This window comes from Natator depressus, chromosome 4 (genome assembly GCF_965152275.1).
Source record: "Natator depressus isolate rNatDep1 chromosome 4, rNatDep2.hap1, whole genome shotgun sequence".
Lineage (NCBI taxonomy): Eukaryota > Metazoa > Chordata > Testudines > Cheloniidae > Natator > Natator depressus.
The window spans coordinates 12,221,614-12,242,096 of NC_134237.1; the positions used below are offsets into that span (position 1 = coordinate 12,221,614).

The following is a 20,483-nucleotide window of genomic DNA, read 5'->3' on the forward strand; positions in this document are numbered from 1 at the left end:
TAGCCTCGTTAGAGTCTTGTAAAGTACAAGAATAAAATAGATAAGAGCACAAATGTCCTTGCTTTTCTATTTATATGAATGTAAATATTGTGTGAGGAGACCAAACCTTTTCAGATCATGAATTATATTAAACCAGTAGGCTGAGGCATGAAGCCTATCCACAGATCTTTAACCAGTGGGTTGTCTTGCTATATACGCTTTCCCAGACAGAAGCATTTCAGTCAGTTCAGCGTTCGTATAGTAAGTGTTCTTTGGCAACAGGTACCATGGCTAGTGGCTAGTTTTTTAGCAATGCCAGCAAGTAAAAGGGGAGTATTTTAGCATAGGTTTCAGGTACTGTGCTGCTGAGTTCAAGTGGCGCCTAATCCAGTGGATATTACATGGGTGGTTTTAGAAGTTTAAATGAAACTTTGAATATTATGTTTCTAGGTGCATTCCAAAATGCCACATACACAAATTCATACTGATTGGTTAATCCTAATCCTGTCAGACACATAAGAGGAAAAAATGAAGTCCATACTGCTATTTTATTGATATATATATATATATACTGCTTCTCCAGTATTCTAGGTAGTTTATTTCTCTGCATCTTCCTCAGATGCAGTGAACCTGTTCCTAGCTTTCAGCAGAAGGGGAAAAAATAGCAAAACCAAATTAGCTATTAGTTAGCTGCTAAAATACTGTTTAGATATTTTGCTGCATATGTATATTAACTATCTTTAATGAATGATCACTTGTGCTTAGTGCACTTATGTATCTGGGCAGATATGTGCTAACTCTATCAAGTTATGATTTTCTAAAATGCTGGAGCTCCTAACAAGCTTAGTGCCCAAAGGCTAAAGAAAAATGGCCGCATGGTTTGTGTCTTATGCTGAGTTTGAAGAAATAATTTATCTAAAAGCACTGAATTATTTTTTTTAAAGGTTGTCTGAGGTTATCAGTGAAGTAACCAGCAACTCCTTGTCCACTTGCACAAAATCTGGACCTTCTCCCCTTTCTTCTCCAAATGGAAAATTAACCATAGCTAGCCCTAAACGTGGTCAGAAGAGAGAAGAAGGATGGAAGGAGGTTGTAAGAAGGTATGTGTGCATATGCAAAGTCAAACATGCCAGTAGTTACCCCTTTTTATGTTTCTTTTTTGACAGAACACTTTTCTTTCATTGTTCCCCATCTTGCAGTTAAAATGAATGTATTAGTTTGAGAGTAGAAGTGATAAATTTCTCCTCTTAAACACCAACTTGGGATCTCTCTCTCAAACTTAATAGCTTCCTGCTGATCCTCATCTTATTTCAGACTACCAACACTTCTCCAGTTGACTTAATACTTTTTTTTTCTCTCTAGATCAAAAAAGGTTTCTGTCCCATCAACAGTAATTTCCAGAGTCATTGGAAGAGGAGGCTGTAACATCAATGCTATCCGGGAGTTCACTGGAGCACATATAGACATCGACAAACAGAAAGACAAGACAGGGGACAGAATAATAACAATCAGGTAAAAATTTTATTTGGCATTGTTTACTACTTTTTAAAAGAATAATTTCTATAAAGTGAATGGGAAGAATGAATTTTAAAGCGTAGTCTTTGGTTTAATAGACCACTTTTCTTGCAGGATTTCTAAGTGAGCAACAATTTTTAAAAAATCATTTGAGAAGCATAATTGATGCTACTATTCTGTTTGTGGTTTTGAACCAAAAGAATGTTTTCATGCAGAATAGGGAAAATTGGTTCTGTTCTGTAGCAAGCAAAGAGAAAGCAAGGAGAGAGAAATTATTTTTTGTGGACTATGCAATGCCTTTGTTGCTTAGGGCACTGGTATTTCAGCCTTTTAGATTCTTTACATATGAAGCTAAACATCTAGTTTCCTTTAACATAAAATATCTTACTGTGAATTTATCTATGATAGAGTGGTTGACAACCTCAAAACATACATTTGGGCTACATAGTGTAAAAGTTCAGGGTAAAAATTAAATCAGAATAACTATACTCTTCCTACCTTCCTTTTACTCTTATTGCAGGGGTGGCACAGAATCAACAAGACAAGCAACACAGTTGATCAATGCTCTTATTAAGGATCCAGATAAGGAAATTGATGAACTCATTCCAAAGAATCGTTTGAAAAGTTCTGCAGCAAATTCCAAAATAGGGTCGTCAACAACTGCTGCCACTACAGCTGTTAACAGTTCACTAATGGGAATCAAAGTGACCACTGTAGCTGTTCAATCCACATCTCAAACAGCCACAGCACTCGCTGTGCCTGCAATTTCTTCAGCACCCACACATAAAACTGTCAAGAACCCAGTGAATAATGTGCGGCCTGGTTTTCCAGTCTCTCTTCCATTAGCATATCCTCCTCCACAGTTTGCACATGCTTTACTTGCTGCTCAAACTTTCCAACAAATCCGTCCACCTCGGTTGCCCATGACCCACTTTGGAGGTACTTTTCCACCAGCTCAGTCTACCTGGGGTCCTTTTCCTGTTCGGCCTTTGAGCCCTGCAAGAGCTACTAACTCACCTAAACCTCACATGGTGCCTCGCCATAGCAGTCAGAACAGCGGTGGTTCTCAGGTGAATTCAACAAGTTCTCTAACTACTAGTCCGACAGCTGTAACAAGTTCAACGGCCTCTGCTGTGCCTGCTTCATCTACAGATGGCAGTCCCCGTTCACCTTCAGTCAGAAGGCAGCTTTTTGTTACAGTTGTGAAAACATCTAATGCCACTACAACCACAATCACAACCACAGCAAGTAACAACAGTACAGCACCTACAAATGCCACATATCCCATCCCTACTGCCAAAGAACACTACCCTGTCTCATCCCCATCATCCCCTTCGCCACCAGCTCAGCCAGTAGCGGTTTCTAGAAACAGTCCTTTGGACTGTGTAACAACCTCTCCGAATAAAGGGGCATCTTCCTCTGACCAGGAAGCAGCTAGCCCACCAGTAGTGGAAACAAGTAATTCAGCCAGCAGTGGGCAGCTGAGTGCTAGTTCTGTTGGGAGTTCCTCAGTGCACCCTGCTCACCAACAGTCTCCAGGATCTCTTTCTCAAGAAGCAAGACCGCCTCCACAGCAACCTCAGGTTCCTCCACCAGATCCTAGAATGGTTGTGCCTCCAAACTTAGCAACAACAAGCTCATCTGCCCCAGTGGTAGGTTCGACGAATGCCCCCATGACCTATCCCTTGCCTCCGACATCAATGGGATCAACTCAACCTCCAGCTAAAATGGAAACCCCTGCTATCAAACCACCTGCCCATGGAGCAAATACTGCTCACAAGACTCCAGCTCCTGTGCAGAATTGTTCTGTTGCAGTCCTCAATGTAAATCACATTAAAAGGCCCCACAGTGTTCCTTCTTCAGTGCAGCTTCCTTCTACCTTAAGTACACAAACTGCTTCTCAAAATGCAGCCCATCCAGCAAACAAATCTATGGGTACTAACTTCAGTGCGTCTTTGCCATTTGGGCCCTTTAGCACATTGTTTGAGAACAGTTCCACTTCTGCTCATGCCTTCTGGGGTGGATCTGTAGTTTCATCTCAGACAACACCAGAGTCCATTCTATCAGGGAAGTCTTCGTTTTTGCCAAACTCGGAACCCTTGCATCAGTCTGATACTTCCAAAGCCCCGGGTTTTAGGCCACCGTTACAAAGGCCAGCTCCAAGTCCCTCAGGTAAGTGTGTGTGTGTGTGTGTGTGTGTTTGTGTGTGGTGCCCTCAGTAATATGTCCCTCAGCTGAATGCCTGCACTTTGGAACACTTAATATTTTCTGCCTATTCTTTTAGGGTTCTTTAAACTAACTGAATTGTGTATTCTGTAATTCATCTGCTCTTGAATCTGTCCCTTGTAGTGGAACTGTGCTTTCAAGTATCAGATTGCATTTTTAACCCAAATTATATTTCTAGCCCTTACAAAGATACCTTCTGAATGTAAACTAATGTACTGCCGTCTTCATGAGTGTGCATGCAGCCTGACACCATCTCTGAGAGATGTGAACTGCCCTATTCATCTCATTTGAGGTATTGCATGTAAAACCCATTGTTAACAGTCAAAATGTTAGCATGTTAAAATTATCAACACTGAAACCGTTAGCAGAATCATCCATCTACCCCAACTTCTGAGGTACCAAAAGGCTCAGTTGTCACTGCTTATCTGACAAAACCTCCCTCTTTATCCCTTGCCAACTTCTGTAGTATAGTCCTGCATAGCCAATATATAAATCCATAGCATATTGAAACTTTAGAACAGAGTTAAAAATTAATTTAAAATCAGACTATATAAAACAAGGGATACTTCACTGATTTTATTATTCATTTTCATATTAATTCAACAAAAATCTCCAGGAGAATTTCCAGTCTGCTGCACTCATGCAGGGTTTTGTCACAGAATTCAGACCAGCAACTTGCTATGGAGTACACCGAGCTTTTTTGTACTTTGACTCTGTCCAGTGTGTAGGGGATGTGGATTTTGTATGTGGCGTTTTGCCTTCAAGAGAAAAGTATAGCAATGACTTCCTAAAGAAGTGAAGAACAGTTGTAAATTTTGATCTGTTTCTGTTGATTTATATCAGAGAATTGAGAGATGCAGTTTATTTTTTACATTGTAACCTATTCATGTGCACCAGTTAACTTCGGTTGATTTTGAAATAATTTTAGAGAGTTCAGTCTTCTTCAAATATCTGGCAAAACGTAGGCCTTATTATCCGTTTCTTTTGAATAGCGAGGGGTATTTTAGTGAGACAGAGCTGAGCTGCATTTATATCAATAGGGTCCCATGTAATCCACAGCACTGGAAGTTACCATTTTGCTGAATAGTTGTGCTCAGAATGTCAGCTTTTGTGTGTTTAAAAAAAAAAAAAAACCTAGCTCTCTCAGCTGTGAAGATAACTTTGAAAATGTGCCTCTAGAGAAAAGTGAACCATTGGTATCTTCTTGCGTTAGCAGAGGGTCTATGACAATAGCACTTAAGGGGTTTGGACTGCCCAGTTCATTTCAATCAGGACAGTGATGCCAGGGACTTGGGCATATTTCCAAGATCCCATGGAATTCAGTATTTTTGTCACAGAATTTGCCATTTTGCTGCTGCTAGGCATCTGGCACTTTGTTAGTCTCCCTTTTGGGTCTGGCTGGAGTTGCTGCTTATTCACCAGCTTTTCTAATAGGGAGTTAATTGGATTATAAGGAATGCAGTCCCTCGTTTTTCCATGAAGTCAAGTAGCAGAGTTCAGGGAGCCAGAGTTAGCCTCCAACTTGTGGCTAGGGACTGGGGAGAAGTGTAAAGTGGCCTATCCCATACTATGTGAAGAATAGTATAGCTGCTGGCAGTGGGGAACCAAGATGATACAAGCTCCCCTCCTGCTGGCACACATGGAAGTGGGGGAAGGAGGCTCTGAGCCAGGTCTCTTGGACAGTGTTGCAATAGTTGAAGATCGGGGGATAGGCTTCCTGGAGAACACAACAAAAAACTACTATTCCTTTCTTGCCACTTTTCTGTTCACGGTCAGTGACTTTTATAGCCTTCTTCCAAGATGCACGATGCTTTGCCAGGCCATGCTGCAGATTGGAGTCTGAGGTCTGCTGACAGCCAGTCCATGAGCTATAATATTTCATAGAGCTATAATAAATTAATATTATAGCAACATTTGGGGGTGCTTGGGATTTGGTTCAGTCATGCTACAAAGTACACAAAGGCCGGGTAACGATAGCTTTGTGCAGTGCATACATCATAATGTATTAGTTGCAAGTTGGAGTAGTGCTTAAAAAGAAATGCCCCAGCGCTTATGTCAGTGGACATAAATGTCAGGTGTGGATTTTAGGAAAGCCATTACACTAGCATGGACCTGCAAACACAAGCCTACTATGAAATATCTAAGCTGTTATGTTGTTTATACTTTGTTGGATGTTCAGACTACCTTTATGGACTTCAGGGGTTATTTTTGTAACTTTTTCCCCTCCATTGAATACAGTAGGTTTGGAGTGGTTTTTACAAGGTTCTAAAATCTCTGCTAGCAGGGCTTGAAAAAAAATTACAAACATAATTTACAAAAGATAGGCGAAGGGGTTCAGGGGCAAACCCTTATGAGAAGTCCAGCCCTCCTAACTCCTGAAGAATGAATGGTGGGATTCCTCCCAGGGTGCTGACCTTTAACCCTGCTTGGGGGCTTATGCTGAGAGGTACAGGGGTATGTCTTTGCCATTTCTCAGCCTCCTTGCTATTGTCTCAGGGAGTTTCACCTACGATACTTCTAACCCAACCTCCTGGCTGCTCTCAAGGTAGGGCAAGTGGCTGCTACTTTGCTCCAGTTCTTGCCTCCAATTTTTAGCTTCAGTCCTTGCCTCTACTGCTGTCCCTAGCTTTCCCATGAACAGCTGAGCGAAATTCACATAATTCAGACCAGTTTAACTGCTTCCCAGAACAGTGACACTGACCAAGCAATGTCAGTTTCATAACTACTGCTTGGGAAAAGAAACAGTATGAGCAGCAGCAGCAGCCACTGGAGCTTTGTGTCTGCAGAGTCAGGAAGACAGTACTGCATTAGTTCACAGGAAAGTAATATTCACAACCACGATTGATAAAAACTTTTCAACTGTCTCTCTGGACAGTTTTCTACCCATCCCTGGCAGGTTGAGTGTTGAAATCCTGACCCTTCTTTTTGTCTGACCTACATTGCTGTCAAGGACAGGGAAAATAAGATACATATTGGGGCAGAGACAAGAGTCCTTAAGTATTTCAGCTCTAATAAATATAGTAACTTTCTTACATTTTATTCTTCACTTTCTTCATCCTGCAAAACTTGGAAAAAATTTCCAATGTGCAAAAATTCTTGCAAATTTATTATTTGGTACATTTTCTCAGCTTGGATAGTTTACTGTTTTCCATTGTATAACTGGAACCATGTTTCCATAATTTGATGACATGGCTTCATGCTGATTATAGAACATATATTAAGTATTTCCTTAATAAAGAAAGGAAAGGGGAGTGGAGAAATACTTTGTGAATTTTAAACACAATCACAACTTTACCTTCCCTGTGCCAGATGGAGTCTCCATTACTTACTATAAAATAATTTTTCTAGTCCCAAACAATATCAATTTGAAAGATTTGTGGATCTGGAAAATGCTAGATTGTTATGCTGGTATCTAGTTATAGGATTATTTACAGTCTAGTTATTATTGCATTCATTTAAATTCAAGACCTCCACATAAAAGTCAAGCATAATTTTTAAATGTTACTTATGTCTTTAAATATAATATATCATTTTTATTAAGACTCTCAGAACAAAAAGTATGAAAGATTTCCAAACTGACAGTCCTTCTTAAAAAAAAAAAAAACAAAAAAAAAAAAACCACCACTCCATGCCCCTCCCCCACCATCACATTTACTGGCTAACTCCCTTCAGGTCTTTACTTTCACATTTTGTCTTCAACTGGTATTTTCCAATCAATTTTCCTGCATTATTTTACTTTCAGTTTTCCTCTTCAAAAAGTTCTTTATTTTTTTTGAGGGGGAGGGGGCTTTTACTTTCTTACTACTTATTTGTATCCAGCTTCAGTACTGATGCATACTTATTTTCTCATTCACTCATTTATTTTAGAGTTGTTTTAAACCTTTCAGAACTACTTAATTCCTCACTCCTCTGACACACACTCCATTTCCAAGTTTTTTAGTACTCACTTCTCTTGCTCTCCTACTTGTAGTTTGTGTGAATGGAGAGAACAGCTAAAAAGACTTGGTTAATTGACCAAAATGTCAAATAATTGTGATGGACGAAGAAATTAATTTGATGCAAATGTTTTCCCATTGTCCTCATCTCCTCCTTACACAGATGTTAATTAGAACCATCTTTCAGTGAGGACTAACCCTCTGCCAGTTTCTTTCATAGGTATTGTCAGTATGGATTCACCGTATGCTTCTGTAACACCTTCTTCTGCACATTTGGGTAACTTTGCCTCGAACCTTTCGGGCGGTCAGATATATGCACCTGGGCCACCCCTGGGCGGAGCACCTTCAGCTGCTAATTTTAACAGACAACATTTTTCCCCACTTAGTTTATTGCCTCCATGTTCATCAGCATCAAATGGTGAGTTCTACTGAGTAGGAAACTAGTGAGAAATTATTGTAAAGGCAAAATATTCTGGCAAATTCTAGTCTATGTAGCTTCCTAATTAATCAACTTGATATTTTTGGCTAAGCTTGTTGCTAGGATTTTTTGTTTCATTGTTGTTAAAGTCCATATGTATTTGAAGATGGATTTTGAAACTCTATTTTACAGAATGAATTGAGGAAGAAATCTGTTAAATGAAAGGTTTGATCTCAATAGATGCATTAGGGCTGCTCAGTAATCCTCTGTGGGGTTCCTTTTAGATTGGGGGATTTTTTTCAAGGATTTTTTCAAGTTTTAGCCCTTTTGGTTGAGAAAATACTCTTCCAAAAGTGAACTGTGTCACTGATGTGGTAGTGTCTTCATTAATCCTACCAACAAATATTGTTTCTTTTATGATGAATTGATTGTTTTTAGAACCCTTTAAAATAACCACTAAATAGATTTGGAGAGAGACTGTGTTTTGTAAAATTTGATATCTTCATCTATAATTGTGACTTTTACAGTTTTGTTGTAACGCAGCCATGATGTGTTATGATAGAAAACAAATTTTAAATTTAAAGATAACTGATTCCTTTATATTTAAGGAAGAAAGTTAAAGGTTAAGCCATTGGCAGCACAGTATTAAAATCTGAAATCCTCTTATTAGGACTTTTGCAGGCTAAATGAGATGCAGATGTTTTGAAAAGAACCCATTAATTTATTTGATATGCTCCAGAATCTAACCCTTTCTAATTGCCAATCTTTATTGATAATGCCGAAAATGACCTTTTTAACAGTATCTTTATGATCAATTGTACAGAGTCTGGAGTAGTAAAGTACTTACAATAATTGTTTCACATAAGCCACCAAACAGTAAACAAGTGATAAAGGCTTGAGCTGTATTTTGAACCAGTGATCTGGGGTTAAAACACTTCAGATTATCATAATATGCCTGCTGATTCTTCTGAATCATCTACTTCCAAAAGCTTGGGTTTCTTTTATGGGTGAGTGTTGGTATATGTGAACAGAACTATGAGTGGAAATTCATTTTGTTTTCTCAAACTAGGCCTAGCAAAGATACTAAATATACATACACACTTCTGTAATTTTTCAATTATTTTCTGTAGAATCTACTGCTCAGTCAGTGTCATCTGGAGTTAGAGCACCATCTCCTACCCCTTCAGCAGTGTCCTTGGGGTCAGGAAAGCCCAGCAATGTGTCTCCGGACAGAAAGGTTCCTGTTCCAATTGGGACTGAACGTTCTGCACGTATTAGACAAACGGGAACTTCTACTCCATCCGTTATTGGGAGCAATTTAGCCACTCCCGTGGGGCATAGTGGCATCTGGTCCTTTGAAGGGATAGGTGGCAATCAAGGTATGAAGTACTGTCTAACAGGCATGCAATTTTCTATAGTCATATTGCTTTTCTTAATAACCATGCTTTAGAACTGAGAGGCATTGTATAAATTGAATTCCTCAGAATTTACATTTGCTCATTATACATCCATTTCCAAGTCTCAGAGCTGGATCTTATATCTGCTCTGTCCAGTTTGAAGTTGTGTCCTGAAAGGTAGCAGAGAACCTTTGATTGTGAAGCTTTGCTGCTTCTGACATGTTGTTGCTGTTATAATTGCACAGCACCATAAATAACAAAGCAGGTAGGTTCCACCCTGCCCCGGATGAACTAGATAATCTAGCTGTAATTTTTACAATTACTCCTGCAACTAGCCTAGGAGAGCAGTATTAGTGGGCTTTGAAAGGACTCTCATCCAGAACTCTCTCTTGATGAGGAAGATTGTTGCAACACAGGACGTTGAGTGAAGAAATGCATGGGATAGTTGTTTCTTGAGGATGAAGGGAAGGGGACTCCTCTGGAGACAGTCATAACCTTTTTTCAGTTTTGCTTCTTTTATGGAATTTGCTGTTCTGTATATTAGGAAGTGTCATACTTTCTGTTCAGATTCAGAGAGTTTAAGACCAGACGGGACCATCGGATCATCTAGTCTGACCTGGATATCACAGACCATTACACTGAATCCAGTTACCCCTATATTGAACCAAATAACTTGTTTGGCTAAAGCATATCTTCTCTTGGTGGTTTAGTTCCAGTGGTTAATCAACCTCACTGTTCAAAATGTGTGCTTAACTTCTTATTTTAATTTGTCTGGTGTCAGCTACCAGCCAATGGTTCCTGTTATACCTTTTTTGGTGTTAGATTAAAGAGCCCTTTAGTACCTGGTATTTTCTTGCTGTGAAGGCACATATACTCTGCAGTCGAGTCACCTCTCAGTCTTCTTTTTGATGTGCTAAACAGGTTGAGCTCCTTAAGCCTCTTGCTAAGAAAGCATTTTCTCCAGCCCCCAAATAATTTCTGTGGCTCTTTTCTGTACCCTTTCCAATGTTTCCACATCTTTCTTAAAATGTGGCCACCAGAACTGTGTGTGGCACTGCTGAGACCGACACTGGAATGCTATATACAGAGGTAAAATCACCTCCCTATTCCTACACACTGCTCTCCTGTTTATACCTCTGAGGATCGCATTAGCCCTTTTTGCCAGAGTGTTGTACTGGAAGCTCCTGTTGAGTAGCTTGTCCATTGTGAACCTTATATCATTTTTAGTCACTACTTTCCAGGATACAGTCCTCCATTCTGTAAGTAGGGTAGAGCCTTCATTCCTTGTTTCTAGAGGTATACTTTTTCATTTGGCTGTTTTTAAAATGCATTTTGTTTGAATGGGCCCAGCTTATCAAACGATCCAGATCTGTCTGTATGACTGCAGTCTTCCTCATTACTTACCACTCTGCCTATCTGTGTCATCCACAAATTTTATTAGCAATCATTTTATATTTGCTTCTAGATGATTAGTGAAAAAGTTGAATAGTATTGGGCATAGTGCTAATCCCTGTGGACCTGCACTAAAATCATCCTCCTTCAGTGATGATTCCCATTTAAAAACTTGTTGAGATCAGTCATTTATCTAGATCTTAATCTATTTAATGTGTGCTCTATTGATATTGCATAGAACTAATTTTATAATCAGAATGTCACGCAGTACTAAGTCAAACATCTTACAAAAGACAAAGTATTTACATCTACTCAGTGACCTTAATCAAGCTTCTTGTCTCCTCAAAGAATGTAATCAAGTTTCATAAGACCCATTTTCCATAAAATTGTGATATTTATGGCATTAATTGTATTCCTGCCCTTTAATTCTTTATCAAATCACTCCCATTTCAGCTTTTCCATTATTTTGTCCAGGACTGATTAGCCAGCTTATAGTTATCCAGTCATCCCACTTGCCCTTTTTGAATATTGGCACATTATTAGCACTCTTTTCTAGTCTTCTGAAATTTCCCCTGTATTACATGATTTATTAAAAATTAGCATCGGCAGGCCTGGGATCTTCTTGGCCAACTCTTTTCAGACAATTGATGTCATTATCTGCTCCTGCTGGTTTAAAGAAGTTTAGCCCTAGTAGATGTTTTCTACCATCCTCCTTAGTTATTTATTCTCTAGGCAGTAGTTACATATTCTTATGTGGTATGAGTACGCTTCTGCTTTGTAACAGAAATATTTATTGAACACTTGTGCCTTTTCTGTATCATTAACAACAATTTTACAATCTTCATCTAGCATTGGGTCCTATACCATTTGTTAAGATTTCTTTTGTTTCTAAAACACTTTAAAAACTCATTGTTGTCCTCAGCCCTGCCAGCAGCAGATTTTTCCTTGGTGTCTTTCACATCCCTTATTAGTTTTCTGCCTTTCATCATATTTATCAACTCTTTCCCCTCTTTTCCATTTGTAAATGTGTGGCTTTTTAATTTGATAGATGCCTTTACCTCGCCACCGAACTAGGATGGGCTTTTTAGGCAAAGTCCTCTTTCTTGATTGTGTAATCATGACTTTTGGCAGTCTGATAAACTGTTCTATAAGACCTGCCAATTCTTAACATTTTCCTAAGTTTTTCTTCCCAATCAATGTTGCTCATAAATTTTCTTAGCTTTAGGAAATTAGCCTTTTAGAAACACCGTCTGTCTCTTTAACTGGTTGAGAGAGTCCTCTGTTTTCCCATACTGAATGTAATCAGTTCATGATCACTGGTCCCTAGGTAACCACCAACTTCCAAGTGGCCTTCCTCTTCACGTTACCATTTGTGGAATGCATCTTCTTGCTTGCCTGTGAGCTTCAGGAACCTTTTGATAAAACAGTCTCTTTTGACAAGCGCCCATTTGTAGTATCAAACAGTCAAAACTGAGGTTATAAGAGACCATGCAGTCCTCGATTTACCACAGTACAAGAGCCCTGAGGGGCAGGTTTCAGTATCCATAACTTGAAGGAGAAAATATTGTGGAAGTTATTCCTTGACTAGAAGTAATTTTTCAACATCCTCCATTAAGTGGGATTTCTTCGAGTGATTGTCCACACAGATTCCATTCTTGGTATGCATGCCCCAAAAGTATAGTCTGAGTGGACAACACATCTCGAACAACCAGAGTTACTGTAGAGCAAATGACTGTTCTTGTTGCGGAAGTGCTTTAATGCAGAGGACTTCAGTCTTAGCCGCCCATACAAGTTTATTAATATCAATGTAATAATTCATTGTACTTGTTTCTTTGCTAGATAAAGTAGATTGGTGTCACAGTGGAATGGGAAGTCATATGATCCACAGGCCAATGTCTGATCCAGGAGTGTTTTCACATCAAACGATGGAGCGAGACAGTACAGGAATTGTAACCCCTTCCGGTACATTCCATCAGCATGTTCCTGCAGGATATATGGATTTTCCTAAAGTCGGGGTAACAATCCTAATGTTTCTGGCATCCACCTTAGTGTAGGAACTTCAGTATTTCTATGTTGTTCCTTAAGACAAGTAGACATTTTATAGTACTGTCCAGTCAAAACAGTCTGAGCAGTGTATGTTAGAGTATTATTGATCTTTATTTTTCTCCAGAACAGTTGCAAGATACTACTAATCTGATACTAAAAAGTAAATGTACAGCAGATAGGAAAAATGTTTAAAACCTTACTCTTTTAAATGACAGGTTTCAGAGTAACAGCCGTGTTAGTCTGTATTCGCAAAAAGAAAAGGAGGACTTGTGGCACCTTAGAGACTAACCAATTTATTTGAGCATGAGCTTTCGTGAGCTACAGCTCACTTCATCGGATGCATACTGTGGAAATTGCAGAAGACATTATATACACAGACACCATGAAACAATACCTCCTCCCACCCCACTCTCCTGCTGGTAATAGCTTATCTAAAGTGATCATCAACTTGGGCCATTTCCAGCACAAATCCAGGTTCTCTCACCCTCCGCCCCCCCACAAACAAACTCACTCTCTTGCTGGTAATAGCCCATCAAAAGTGACCACTGTCTTCACAATGTGTATGATAATCAAGGTGGTACTCTCCCCACACTGTGCATGACAATCAAGGTGGGCCACTTCCAGCATAAATCCAAGTTTAACCAGAACGTCGGGGGGAGGAAAAAACAAAGGGAAATAGGCTACCTTGCATAATGACTTAGCCACTCCCAGTCTCTATTTAAGCCTAAATTAATAGTATCCAATTTGCAAATGAATTCCAATTCAGCAGTTTCTCGCTGGAGTCTGGATTTGAAGTTTTTTTGTTGTAAGATAGCGACCTTCATGTCTCTGATTGCGTGACCAGAGAGATTGAAGTGTTCTCCGACTGGTTTATGAATGTTATAATTCTTGACATCTGATTTGTGTCCATTTATTCTTTTACGTAGAGACTGTCCAGTTTGACCAATGTACATGGCAGAGGGGCATTGCTGGCACATGATGGCATATATCACATTGGTGGATGTGCAGGTGAACGAGCCTCTGATAGTGTCGCTGATGTTATTAGGCCCTGTGATGGTGTCCCCTGAATAGATATGTGGGCACAGTTGGCAACGGGCTTTGTTGCAAGGATAGGTTCCTGGGTTAGTGGTTCTGTTGTGTGGTATGTGGTTGTTGGTGAGTATTCGCTTCAGGTTGGGGGGTTGTCTGTAGGCAAGGACTGGCCTGTCTCCCAAGATTTGTGAGAGTGTTGGGTCATCCTTCAGGATAGGTTGTAGATCCTTAATAATGCTTTGGAGGGGTTTTAGTTGGGGGCTGAAGGTGACGGCTAGTGGCGTTCTGTTATTTTCTTTGTTAGGCCTGTCCTGTAGTAGGTGACTTCTGGGAACTCTTCGGGCTCTATTAATCTGTTTCTTCACTTCCGCAGGTGGGTATTGTAGTTGTAAGAATGCTTGATAGAGATCTTGTAGGTGTTTGTCTCTGTCTGAGGGATTGGAGCAAATGCGGTTGTATCTTAGAGGTTGGCTGTAGACGATGGATCGTGTGGTGTGGTCAGGGTGAAAGCTGGAGGCATGTAGGTAGGAATAGTGGTCAGTAGGTTTCCGGTATAGGGTGGTGTTTATGTGACCATTGTTTATTAGCACTGTAGTGTCCAGGAAGTGGATCTCTTGTGTGGACTGGACCAGGCTGAGGTTGATGGTGGGATGGAAATTGTTGAAATCATGGTGGAATTCCTCAAGGGCTTCTTTTCCATGGGTCCAGGTGATGAAGATGTCATCAATATAGCGCAAGTAGAGTAGGGGCGTTAGGGGACGAGAGCTGAGGAAGCGTTCTAAATCAGCCATAAAAATGTTGGCATACTGTGGGGCCATGCGGGTACCCATAGCAGTGCCGCTGATCTGAAGGTATACATTGTCCCCAAATGTAAAATAGTTATGGGTAAGGACAAAGTCACAAAGTTCAGCCACCAGGTTAGCCGTGACATTTTCGGGGATAGTGTTCTTGATGGCTTGTAGTCCATCTTTGTGTGGAATGTTGGTGTAGAGGGCTTCTACATCCATTGTGGCCAGGATGGTGTTATCAGGAAGATCACCGATGGATTGTAGTTTCCTCAGGAAGTCAGTGGTATCTCGAAGGTAGCTGGGAGTGCTGGTAGCGTAGGGCCTGAGGAGGGAGTCTACATAGCCAGACAATCCTGCTGTCAGGGTGCCAATGCCTGAGATGATGGGGCGCCCAGGATTTCCAGGTTTATGGATCTTGGGTAGTAGATAGAATATCCCAGGTCGGGGTTCCAGGGGTGTGTCTGTGCGGATTTGATCTTGTGCTTTTTCAGGAAGTTTCTTGAGCAAATGATGTAGTTGCTTTTGGTAACTCTCAGTGGGATCATAGGGTAATGGCTTGTAGAAAGTGGTGTTGGAGAGCTGCCGAGCAGCCTCTTGTTCATATTCCGACCTATTCATGATGACAACAGCACCTCCTTTGTCAGCCTTTTTGATTATGATGTCAGAGTTGTTTCTGAGGCTGTGGATGGCATTGTGTTCCGCACGGCTGAGTTTATGGGGCAAGTGATGCTGCTTTTCCACAATTTCAGCCCGTGCACGTCGGCGGAAGCACTCTATGTAGAAGTCCAGTCTGCTGTTTCGACCTTCAGGAGGAGTCCACCTAGAATCCTTCTTTTTGTAATGTTGGTCGGGAGGCCTCTGTGGATTAGTATGTTGTTCAGAGGTATTTTGGAAATATTCCTTGAGTCGGAGACGTCGAAAATAGGATTCTAGGTCACCACAGAACTGTATCATGTTCGTGGGGGTGGAGGGGCAGAGGGAGAGGCCCCGAGATAGGACAGCTGCTTCTGCTGGGCTGAGAGTATAGTTGGATAGGTTAACAATATTGCTGGGTGGGTTGAGGGAACCATTGCTGTGGCCCCTTGTAGCATGTAGTAGTTTAGAAAGTTTAGTGTCCTTTTTCTTTTGTAGAGAAGCAAAGTGTGTGTTGTAAATGGCTTGTCTACGCAATCAGAGACATGAAGGTCGCTATCTTACAACAAAAAAACTTCAAATCCAGAGTCCAGCGAGAAACTGCTGAATTGGAATTCATTTGCAAATTGGATACTATTAATTTAGGCTTAAATAGAGACTGGGAGTGGCTAAGTCATTATGCAAGGTAGCCTATTTCCCTTTGTTTCCCCCCCCCCCCCGACGTTCTGGTTAAACTTGGATTTATGCTGGAAGTGGCCCACCTTGATTGTCATGCACAGTGTGGGGAGAGTACCACCTTGATTATCATACACATTGTGAAGACAGTGGTCACTTTTGATGGACTATTACCAGCAAGAGAGTGAGTTTGTTTGTGGGGGGGCGGAGGGTGAGAGAACCTGGATTTGTGCTGGAAATGGCCCAAGTTGATGATCACTTTAGATAAGCTATTACCAGCAGGAGAGTGGGGTGGGAGGAGGTATTGTTTCATGGTGTCTGTGTATATAATGTCTTCTGCAATTTCCACAGTATGCATCCGATGAAGTGAGCTGTAGCTCACGAAAGCTCATGCTCAAATAAATTGGTTAGTCTCTAAGGTGCCACAAGTCCTCCTTTTCTTTTTACTCTTTTAAATAATACAAATGTAGGGAATTTCTAAAATGTAAAGCGATAATTTCTATTACTACTTGATGTGTGTGTGTGTGTCTTTATATACATGTTGATTCTTAACTTTTCCCCCCTGAAGGGTATGCCTTTCTCTGTGTATGGGAATGCAATGATTCCTCCTGTAGCACCCATTGCAGATGGTAATGGAGGTCCTATGTTTAATGGACCTCATGCTGCTGACCCATCTTGGAACTCATTGATAAAGATGGTTTCAAATTCCACAGAAAACAATGGCCCTCAAACGGTAATATTGTGATTTTTTAAAATTATTATTATTATTATTATTATTATTCCTGACTTATCGTCAACATAATAAGATACCAAAACAAATAATTACCCAGGTGTATAATGCAAAAGATAAAAACTTGTGTATTTCCAGTCTTTCTGCTTTTTCTAATTTAAATCTGATTTACCCTTACTAATTACAACTGAAGCACCTAATGCACCTGTATGTAACAAGTGTAAAATAAATGCCACTTACTTTTTAAAAATAAGCAAACGATCACTGATGGCTTGTCTACATGGGGAAGTTGTTCTAGAATAAGGTATGGTGTAAATTTAAGCATAGTAGCTATTCCAGAATAAGTGTATCCACATGGGCAGCTATTGCAGAATACCTATTAGCGTTAATTTCCTCATATAGACAAGCCCTTATAGTAACTGTTTCAAGTGTTACATTACCTCTTTTGTTAAATGTGTTAAATAATGCTGGTTGGCTACTATAGATGTGATAGAACTGATAAATCACCTTTCTGGGAAGTGTCTTTTATTCACCGCTGCATATAATTTATGATTTTCTTAGTGGGAGGTGAGACTGTCACAGCACTAGACCTGGAGCATTATGCTTTTGAGCCATATTGCCTTCAGTAGTGCTAGGAGTGCCCAGGGAGAGAGTTGGCCCTTCCTACATCAGTTTAACCATTGTCCTAGCCCCACCATCACTCTCTGTCCAAGTGTTACCCCTTTTGGGATCTCTAGCACTGCTGGCTGCACAAGTGGCCTCATTCTTCTGCCGAATTATGGAAGTTCACTGCATGAGTGCAGTTGAAGGGGAGGGATTCCCTGTATGCTTTTTCTCCTCCTCCAGCCAAATCCAACTATATACCTAACTGTATAAAACATGCTTGCTTATATATTAAACTCTGTTAAAGTATTTATATCAGTTATACCCAAATAGATTTTACTTTGTTACATGTAGTATTCGTAAGGTTTCTCCAGCAGTGAACGTGATATTAGGTATTGGAAAAAAACAATTAATAACAAAAATTAATTTTTTAGTTCACTGACCTTTTCAAAAGCTGAAGTGAAACACCTTGTAATTCCCCAAATCATGGTGCTTTACACCTTGACCTTGTAACTGACTGTTTGCAGGATCCCCTACATGCATGCAGAAACTGAACTGACTTCAGCAGGCATAGCATTAGCAGATCCAGTTGCAGGTTTTGGGCCTTAGTTATTATTCCCCTTGATCCTAGGAGGCTGGATTTCCTGGTATACAGCTAATATAAATATTACAGTATAGTATATGAGGGTGGAGTGAGACATTGTTCTGTGGCATGAAAGTTTAATTTTTTTATTGAAAGCAATTGAAAAATTGCTGAACGGGAAATATTCTAGGTAGTACTGAAGGTATTGTGTAGGTAGGATGTGTGACCAAGGGGAGAAGCACAGGCAGGAAGGTGAAAGTGATGAAAATAATCTCTTCACATCTCAGCTCTTAGGTATTACAAGAGGAAAACACATTTAAGAAAATAACCTGGTGTAGTTTATTAATAGATGCAACAATTACAGAAGTGAAAAGTGAAGGCAGGCACTATACATTTGTATTGTAAGCATCTTAGCTAAGCCTAAAATTCTTAAATGTTCTAAAGCAGGGGTGGCCAACCTGAGCTGGAGAAGGAGCCAGAATGTACCAATGTACATTGCCAAAGAGCCACAGTAATACGTTAGCAGCCCCCTATCAACTCCCCCCTCTCCCAGCACCTTCTGCCCACCACCAGCTCCACTGATCAGTGCCTCCCCCTCCGAACCTCCCAGTTAGCTGTTTTGTGGTGTGCAGGCTCTGGGGGGTGGAAGGGGAGGAGCGAGGGCATGGCAGGCTCAGGGGAGGGGGCAGGAAGGGGTGGAGTGGGGACAGGGCCTGTGGCAGAGCCAGGGGTTGAGCAGTGAGCACCCCCCAAGCACATTGGAAAGTTGGCGCCTGTAGTTCCAGTCCTGGAGTTGGTGCCTACACAAGGAGCCGCATGTTACCTTCTGAAGAGCCGCATGTGGCTCTGGAGCTACAGGTTGGCCACCCTGTTCTAAAGCATCCTTGTAAAACATTATTAACACACCACCTTCTTTTTCAGGTGTGGACTGGAACTTGGACACCTCACATGAACAGTGTGCATATGAACCAACTTGGCTGAGTGGGATCAACTTGTTAGCCTGGAGATTGCTTTTTATTCAGAGGAAAACACAAATGGCCGTTTAATATGCTCCCAGATCATTCTACTGATGTGCTTGACTGAAGTGTGTAGGCTTTTGCAGAAGAACTTACTAACTGACCTTTTTCTGTGAACATTGTGACCGCCCATTCCCCATCATCATAAGTTTCAACTTAGTTAGCCTTTACTCTTCTTTTTTTATTTTTTGGACATAACTTTCTGTTGAAACTGTTCTTTGGCTGGTTGGTTTTAGTACTGTAAACTGCTTCTGAGCAAACACAGAAATTTAGCAAAATTATGTAAACTTGATCCTGAAGTTTTAGAATGGCAAATAAATGTACAATTGTTTACATAACAGAAATGGCTAAGCAGAAAGTAAATTTCAATATGTCAGTATAGAGGCTCTACTTTATGTAGACTTAAATTAATGTGAGATATGTACCTTCATATTCAGAAATCTGGATGTTTCCTTCATACATTAAACTATTAATAAGCATAACTTTTCTACTTGTGTAATTTAAGTACAGTATAAAAGTGGGAATTATCAGTGGGTTTCCCCAGTTATATACCTTGGATTTTTGAAAAGTCATACATCTGTTTATTTTTCTCTTGTAACCAGATACATGTTAAAAGTAAGTTTCCATTTTCTTCTATGCAGGGTTTTCAAAAAAAAAAAAAAAAGCTCTTGAGATTATAGCCTTCTGGCATTTCCAGAACTGTCTCCATGCTAACACCAGTAGAGTTCCCCAGTGAATATTAGTGAGCGTGCCATCCTGCAGCAGTCTGTTACAAATGACTCTTGCAGATAGGTGGATGCAGTGAGGTATGTTTAGTTCTCTGACCATTCTAAGTGCATCCATCTAGTTCCTCCCAATCATCAGAGAAGAAAAATTTGTAACTGTTTTTGGCTGTTGGAGTAAAAGTAAGCACACCCACTGGCACTTAGTAGTAGAGATTCATTAATGAAACTTTTCAGAGTAACAGCCGTGTTAGTCTGCAGTCGCAAAAAGAAAAGGAGTACTTGTGGCACCTTAGAGACTAACCAAATAAACTGGTTAGTCTCTAAGGTGCCACAAGTACTCCTTTTCTTTTTATTAATGAAACTGCCTCCAAACCAAGGCTTATTTTTCAAGAATTAGTGGTTTAATTAGAGCAGGCGATGTTTTATTCTGAACTGTGCGTCTGCCTGATCAAAGTTAATTTTGAACATTCCAAAATGAAATTTCTGTGTAAATGATCGTCTTTAATAGCTTTTATCATGTTTTGCTTTTAAAGTTTCCTGGAGTGAAAACACCAGTATGCTCTGCAAAGGAACATCAACAAACTGTAGAGCAGTGGTTCTCAAACTTTTGTGCTGGTGACCCCTTTCAGATAGCAAGCCTCTGAGTGCAAACCCCCTCCCCCCATAAATTAAAAACACTTTTTATATATTTAACACCATTATAAATGCTGGAGGCAAAGCGGGGTTTGGGGTGGAAGCTGACAGCTTGCGACCCCCCCCCCCCATGTAATAACCTTGCGACCCCCTGAGG

The 20,483-nt window shown here is 40.4% G+C and overlaps 1 protein-coding gene across 3 annotated transcripts in view; it reads left to right on the forward strand.

Moving 5' to 3' along the window:
- ANKRD17 (ankyrin repeat domain 17) overlaps positions 1-19,920 on the forward strand; it is a 131,660-nt gene extending 111,740 nt beyond the window's left edge. For 2 of the 3 annotated variants that reach the window (XM_074950408.1, XM_074950407.1), the window contains exons 27-34: positions 924-1,079; positions 1,342-1,491; positions 2,015-3,666; positions 7,876-8,073; positions 9,204-9,452; positions 12,702-12,877; positions 16,605-16,769; positions 18,874-19,920. In XM_074950408.1, the coding sequence (XP_074806509.1) occupies positions 924-1,079; positions 1,342-1,491; positions 2,015-3,666; positions 7,876-8,073; positions 9,204-9,452; positions 12,702-12,877; positions 16,605-16,769; positions 18,874-18,933 (2,806 nt within the window). In that variant the 3' untranslated portion in view covers positions 18,934-19,920. The remainder of the gene's footprint in view (positions 1-923; positions 1,080-1,341; positions 1,492-2,014; positions 3,667-7,875; positions 8,074-9,203; positions 9,453-12,701; positions 12,878-16,604; positions 16,770-18,873) is intronic. The other variant, XM_074950406.1, reaches the window with a different exon arrangement.
- Positions 19,921-20,483: the final 563 nt, after the last annotated feature.